General features: G+C 38.4%; 1 protein-coding gene across 2 annotated transcripts in view; it reads right to left on the bottom strand.

The window, feature by feature from the left end:
• LOC137977759 (uncharacterized) overlaps positions 1 to 7,500 on the bottom strand; it is a 57,848-nt gene that overhangs the window by 26,392 nt on the left and 23,956 nt on the right. For both annotated transcript variants that reach the window (XM_068825086.1, XM_068825085.1), the window contains exons 3-5: positions 5,557 to 5,724; positions 3,198 to 3,368; positions 839 to 1,009 (exon numbers count right to left, since the gene is read on the bottom strand). In XM_068825086.1, the coding sequence (XP_068681187.1) occupies positions 839 to 1,009; positions 3,198 to 3,368; positions 5,557 to 5,724 (510 nt within the window). The remainder of the gene's footprint in view (positions 1 to 838; positions 1,010 to 3,197; positions 3,369 to 5,556; positions 5,725 to 7,500) is intronic.

A 7,500-nucleotide genomic window follows, 5' to 3' on the forward strand; every position in this document is an offset into this window, starting at 1 on the left:
CGTGCCATGTCAGGCTATATGGACTATCGCATTGGCTATTCGTGGAATCCTCTATCTCGCAGATTCGATTTATTTATCTTGTTTTAATCTTAGTTTTAAATTAATTTCTTGAAAACATGTAGAAAGAGTAAATAACAAATTGTTTTCTCTGGCTGTAAAGTCAAGGCAAATCGACAATTTCGGCATACATGGCCTCAAAAATGCTTTACCTCGTTTTTGGCGAAGCATCAACTTATTTGTCGGAGAACAACAGAGCGGTCAAAACCCTAACCCTAACCCCTAGCTGGCAATTGCTTTTAAGGTTTACGTTCATCACAATTAGCATCAATTAGCATTATTGTATGTTATTATGTATGTTATTAAGTCGGAAGTGGTTGTCCCTGTTTTATAAATAAATAACGAGAACCAACAACAAACTCAACCCACCGGTGACGACGGGTCCTCGAATCGTACCAGGGCTACAGTGGTGGGAAGCTAGTTCTCTCACCACTTTACCATCCCGCTTTTTTTGGCATGCAGTGACATCAAATCATTAGACAAGGTTATCAAAGCTATAAATACCTCTATATGGACAAATAATGGAAAATTTTACGTTTCCAACGAAAACAGTTTGTATCAAAATGATTTATTTCTGAAACTAAAGGTAATTGTACTTGGCTTGGCTCATATTGAGAACAAAGCTCTCAGGCATCAATAATGGCATGTAAACTAGCAGCTTACAAACGGAGTTTGAGCAATCTGGAATAATCACCTGTTTGCTACACTTGCGTATTTGGTTTGGTTAATGCAAACGTTTCCTCAAGAGTGTTAAAATAATCAACATCATTCTAATACTTACCGGCACAATTTCCCCACCTTCCTCTGTAGTAAGTGTCCAACGAACACCACAGCTGGTTGTGATCAACTTTGGTACACGAATTGTATGTTACTCCTTTGTAAGTAAATGGTAAACTGCAACATTTGCCGTTTGTTGTCTTTGTCTTACATTCAGGTTCTGGGGAGGACGTTTCTAATGCACAGATAAAGGGCAACAAATTACAAATTTCCATACAAACGGCGTCATTAGTTATTGCCCAATCCCTTGAGAAATACTAAGTTTAAGATTGCTTGAACGAAGCCGGATAAGTTAAGCTAGATGTGAATGGCTGAAAGTTTTCAGAAATAAGCCAATTTTTTACGTCGCTGGGCAGAAGATAAAGGTTCAAAAATGTCTTGCCGAGGCATTAAACAGGCTCGAGAAGCCAGAAGAAGAAAGATAAAGTCGTTTCTTTTAGGAAATGATCTAGAAACAAATTTTTTGAGCAGTCTCAGTTGGCAGTTGAGCGAGACTAAACCACGCACAAACTTGGTCTTGGTAAGACGAAAACTATTGCTTTATCTAAGATTTAACAAACCCAATAAACAAAATGTTTCTGAGATTAATTTATTTTAAAAATTCAACTTTTCCTGGTGTCAAAACCACTGTTGACACACTGATTGATGTCAGGAATGAAGCATCAAAACGTCACTTCTTAAAATCGGTGAAATAAACACATACACAAAGCCTTGCTTTCCGATGCGAAATTCAATGTTCCTGTCCGTTTTAAGGCACAGCACCGAGTTAAGTATAGCTAACCACAGCTCAAGGCCGACAGTATCGCAGCTAAAATGTGTCTCCGACACTATATCAAACTGATTTGAGAATCACCAACCACAGAAGACAAGAATCTCCACTGTCATTTACGCTCCTTTCATTCAAAACTCGAATCAAATGGCCTCTAGGTTGACCGCAACCACAAGTTTTCCGAGGGTATTTTTTCAACTTCTGCAATTTTCAAGGCAACTTCCAAGCATTTCGGCTCACAGGGCTGCTCTGACGACAAAAACTGACTTGATTTTTCCAGCATTTTTTTCAAGGTTTTTAAATTTTGCAGTTCAATTCTGCTTTTGTTGTAAGTTTTTATTCCACGAGGATTGACGCTCGATTCATTTTTGACAGTGGCGTGATTTTGCAATTTTTCTCGACCAATTACAATTGTTTACTGCTCACAGTAACCATTGAAATTGTTCATTACAACTGTATATATGTAGATAAAAGATTACGTCAAATGGCTTATTTTCGTCTTCGCCATAGTGGGCAAACGCGGGGCAAAGGCCGGCTTTCGCGTTATGTGGAAGTATTTTCAAATAAAAAAAGTATTTTCCTTATTATATAAAACGAATAGATTCCATGTACCCGTGCGTCTGTTCAGTAATAGATCACAGATGACGTCAAAATGTGGTAAGAACAAAAAAGTTGCTTTGTCCTTTCAAGATACCCAGCCTTATGAGGATTGCTAGTACAACGGTATTTTTAGCCAGTGGTAAATCTCACAAAGACCGTGCCATGTCAGGCTATATGGACTATCGCATTGGCTATTCGTGGAATCCTCTATCTCGCAGATTCGATTTATTTATCTTGTTTTAATCTTAGTTTTAAATTAATTTCTTGAAAACATGTAGAAAGAGTAAATAACAAATTGTTTTCTCTGGCTGTAAAGTCAAGGCAAATCGACAATTTCGGCATACATGGCCTCAAAAATGCTTTACCTCGTTTTTGGCGAAGCATCAACTTATTTGTCGGAGAACAACAGAGCGGTCAAAACCCTAACCCTAACCCCTAGCTGGCAATTGCTTTTAAGGTTTACGTTCATCACAATTAGCATCAATTAGCATTATTGTATGTTATTATGTATGTTATTAAGTCGGAAGTGGTTGTCCCTGTTTTATAAATAAATAACGAGAACCAACAACAAACTCAACCCACCGGTGACGACGGGTCCTCGAATCGTACCAGGGCTACAGTGGTGGGAAGCTAGTTCTCTCACCACTTTACCATCCCGCTTTTTTTGGCATGCAGTGACATCAAATCATTAGACAAGGTTATCAAAGCTATAAATACCTCTATATGGACAAATAATGGAAAATTTTACGTTTCCAACGAAAACAGTTTGTATCAAAATGATTTATTTCTGAAACTAAAGGTAATTGTACTTGGCTTGGCTCATATTGAGAACAAAGCTCTCAGGCATCAATAATGGCATGTAAACTAGCAGCTTACAAACGGAGTTTGAGCAATCTGGAATAATCACCTGTTTGCTACACTTGCGTATTTGGTTTGGTTAATGCAAACGTTTCCTCAAGAGTGTTAAAATAATCAACATCATTCTAATACTTACCGGCACAATTTCCCCACCTTCCTCTGTAGTAAGTGTCCAACGAACACCACAGCTGGTTGTGATCAACTTTGGTACACGAATTGTATGTTACTCCTTTGTAAGTAAATGGTAAACTGCAACATTTGCCGTTTGTTGTCTTTGTCTTACATTCAGGTTCTGGGGAGGACGTTTCTAATGCACAGATAAAGGGCAACAAATTACAAATTTCCATACAAACGGCGTCATTAGTTATTGCCCAATCCCTTGAGAAATACTAAGTTTAAGATTGCTTGAACGAAGCCGGATAAGTTAAGCTAGATGTGAATGGCTGAAAGTTTTCAGAAATAAGCCAATTTTTTACGTCGCTGGGCAGAAGATAAAGGTTCAAAAATGTCTTGCCGAGGCATTAAACAGGCTCGAGAAGCCAGAAGAAGAAAGATAAAGTCGTTTCTTTTAGGAAATGATCTAGAAACAAATTTTTTGAGCAGTCTCAGTTGGCAGTTGAGCGAGACTAAACCACGCACAAACTTGGTCTTGGTAAGACGAAAACTATTGCTTTATCTAAGATTTAACAAACCCAATAAACAAAATGTTTCTGAGATTAATTTATTTTAAAAATTCAACTTTTCCTGGTGTCAAAACCACTGTTGACACACTGATTGATGTCAGGAATGAAGCATCAAAACGTCACTTCTTAAAATCGGTGAAATAAACACATACACAAAGCCTTGCTTTCCGATGCGAAATTCAATGTTCCTGTCCGTTTTAAGGCACAGCACCGAGTTAAGTATAGCTAACCACAGCTCAAGGCCGACAGTATCGCAGCTAAAATGTGTCTCCGACACTATATCAAACTGATTTGAGAATCACCAACCACAGAAGACAAGAATCTCCACTGTCATTTACGCTCCTTTCATTCAAAACTCGAATCAAATGGCCTCTAGGTTGACCGCAACCACAAGTTTTCCGAGGGTATTTTTTCAACTTCTGCAATTTTCAAGGCAACTTCCAAGCATTTCGGCTCACAGGGCTGCTCTGACGACAAAAACTGACTTGATTTTTCCAGCATTTTTTTCAAGGTTTTTAAATTTTGCAGTTCAATTCTGCTTTTGTTGTAAGTTTTTATTCCACGAGGATTGACGCTCGATTCATTTTTGACAGTGGCGTGATTTTGCAATTTTTCTCGACCAATTACAATTGTTTACTGCTCACAGTAACCATTGAAATTGTTCATTACAACTGTATATATGTAGATAAAAGATTACGTCAAATGGCTTATTTTCGTCTTCGCCATAGTGGGCAAACGCGGGGCAAAGGCCGGCTTTCGCGTTATGTGGAAGTATTTTCAAATAAAAAAAGTATTTTCCTTATTATATAAAACGAATAGATTCCATGTACCCGTGCGTCTGTTCAGTAATAGATCACAGATGACGTCAAAATGTGGTAAGAACAAAAAAGTTGCTTTGTCCTTTCAAGATACCAAGCCTTATATAGATTGCTAGTACAACGGTATTTTTAGCCAGTGGTAAATCTCACAAAGATCGTGCCACGTCAGGCTGTATGGACTATCGCATTGGCTATTCGTGGAATCCTCTATCTCGCAGATTCGATTTATTTATCCTGTTTTAATCTTAGTTTTAAGTTAATTTCTTGAAAACATGTAGAAAGAGTAAATAACAAATTGTTTTCTCTGGCTGTAAAGTCAAGGCAAATCGACAATTTCGGCATACATGGCCTCAAAAATGCTTTACCTCGTTTTTGGCGAAGCATCAACTTATTTGTCGGAGAACAACAGAGCGGTCAAAACCCTAACCCTAACCCCTAGCAGGCAATTGCTTTTGAGGTTTACGTTCATCACAATTAGCAGCAATTAGCATTATTGTATGTTATTATGTATGTTATTAAGTCGGAAGTGGTTGTCCCTGTTTTATAAATAAATAACGAGAACCAACAACAAATTCAACCCACCGGTGACGACGGGTCCTCGAATCGTACCAGGGCTACAGTGATGGGAAGCTAGTTCTCTCACCTTTTTACCATCCCGCTTTTTTTGGCATGCAGTGACATCAAATTATTAGACAAGGTTATCAAAGCTATAAATACCTCTATATGGACAAATAATGGAAAATTTTAAGTTTTCAACGAAAACAGTTTTTATCAAAATGATTTATTTCTGAAACTAAAGGTAATTGTACTTGGCTTGGCTCATATTGAGAACAAAGCTCTCAGGCATCAATAATGGCATGTAAACTAGCAGCTTACAAACGGAGTTTGAGCAATCTGGAATAATCACCTGTTTGCTACACTTGCGTATTTGGTTTGGTTAATGCAAACGTTTCCTCAAGAGTGTTAAAATAATCAACATCATTCTAATACTTACCACAATTTCCCCACCTTCCTCTGTAGTAAGTGTCCAACGAACACCACAGCTGGTTGTGATCAACTTTGGTACACGAATTGTATGTTACTCCTTTGTAAGTAAATGGTAAACTGCAACATTTGCCGTTTGTTGTCTTTGTCTTACATTCAGGTTCTGGGGAGGACGTTTCTAATGCACAGATAAAGGGCAACAAATTACAAATTTCCATACAAACGGCGTCATTAGTTATTGCCCAATCCCTTTAGAAATTCTTAGTTTAAGATTGCTTGAACGAAGCCGGAAAGGTAAACTGCAGCATTGGCCACTCGCTGTCTTTGTCTTGCATTCCGCTTGTGTGGAGCACATGTTTACATGGAAACAGGGTGGCTTTTTTTGAAGGAACGCCCCATTAGAAGGGTAAACTTTGCCTGTTGTATTTTCCGGTTTGGTTTACATGATAGATAGGGTCACCCCAGGGGTAGGGTCACGCTATCTGCTTGGTAGGGTAGTTAAGCTGTTTTTTTTTCTTTTTCCAATGTTTTCAAGTCATTATAGATTTCTTTTTGTTTTATTTAAATTCTCGGGTTTTTCGAGTGTAAGGATTGAAAGTGGTTGTGCCACATTTCCTCCGAGATAGTAGTGGAACAAGCAGTAGTAACAGTAGTAGAAGTAGTAGCAGTAGCAGTAGCAGTAGCAGTAGCAGTAGCAGTAGCAGGAGCAGTAGCAGGAGCAGGAGCAGTAGCAGTAGCAGTAGCAGTAGTAGCAGTAGCAGGAGTGGTAGTAGTGGCAGTAGTGGCGGTAGTCAGTAGCAGTAGTAGCAGTAGTGGCAGTAGTAGCAGTAGTAGCAGCAGTAGTAGCAGTGGCAGCAGTAGTAACAGTAGCAGCAGTAGTAGCAGTAGCAGCAGTAGTAGCAGTATCAGCAGTAGTAACAATATCAGCAGTAGTAGCAGTAGTGGCAGTAGCAGCAGTGGCGGTAGTAGCGGCAGTAGTGGCAGTAGCAGCAGTAGCGGTAGCGGTAGTAGTAGTAGCAGTAGTAGTAGGAGAAGTAGTAGTAGTAGTAGTAGTAGTAGTAGTAGTAGTAGTAGTAGTAGTAGTAGTAGTAGTAGAGTAGTAGTAGTAGTAGTAGTAGTAGTAGTAGTAGTAGTAGTAATAGTAGTAGTAGTAGAAGTAGTAGTAGTAGTAGTAGTAATAGTAGTAGTAGTAGTAGTAGTAGTAAATTTCTTTATTTGCATGACCACAGGATTTTACAGTATTGCAAAAGCTTATTAATTATTAACAAAACAAGGTTAATAGTAATATTGGCCTAAGTTACATCACAATCATTATTTATTAGTAAAGTCTCACGTATATTTGTACATGAGGAAATGAACTTCATTACTAGCTTATTTACACGATGATCATTAGAGTTCATAAGTAGTTTTATGCTTTTAGAGGTTGATTTCCTTTCAAAGTCAGGTATTATCTCATTGACTCGATTTAAGTCTTCCTAGTAGTAGCAGTGGCAGCAGTAGTAACAGTAGCAGCAGTAGTAGCAGTAGCAGTAGCAGCAGTAGTAGCAGTAGCAGCAGTAGTAACAATATCAGCAGTAGTAGCAGTAGTGGCAGTAGCAGCAGTGGCGGTAGTAGCGGCAGTAGTGGCAGTAGCAGCAGTAGCGGTAGCGGTAGTAGTAGTAGCAGTAGTAGTAGGAGAAGTAGTAGTAGTAGTAGTAGTAGTAGTAGTAGTAGTAGTAGTAGTAGTAGTAGTATTATTATTAGTAGTAGTAGTAGTAGTAGAGTAGTAGTAGTAGTAGTAGTAGTAGTAGTAGTAGTAGTAGTAGTAGTAATAGTAGTAGTAGTAGAAGTAGTAGTAGTAGTAGTAGTAGTAGTAGTAGTAGTAGTTGAAGTAGTAGTAGTAGTAGTAGTAGTAGTAGTAGTAGTAGTAGTAAATTTCTTTATTTGCATGACCACAGGATTTTACAGTATTGCA

Source organism: Montipora foliosa, chromosome 11 (genome assembly GCF_036669935.1).
Source record: "Montipora foliosa isolate CH-2021 chromosome 11, ASM3666993v2, whole genome shotgun sequence".
NCBI classification, from domain to species: Eukaryota; Metazoa; Cnidaria; class Anthozoa; order Scleractinia; family Acroporidae; genus Montipora; species Montipora foliosa.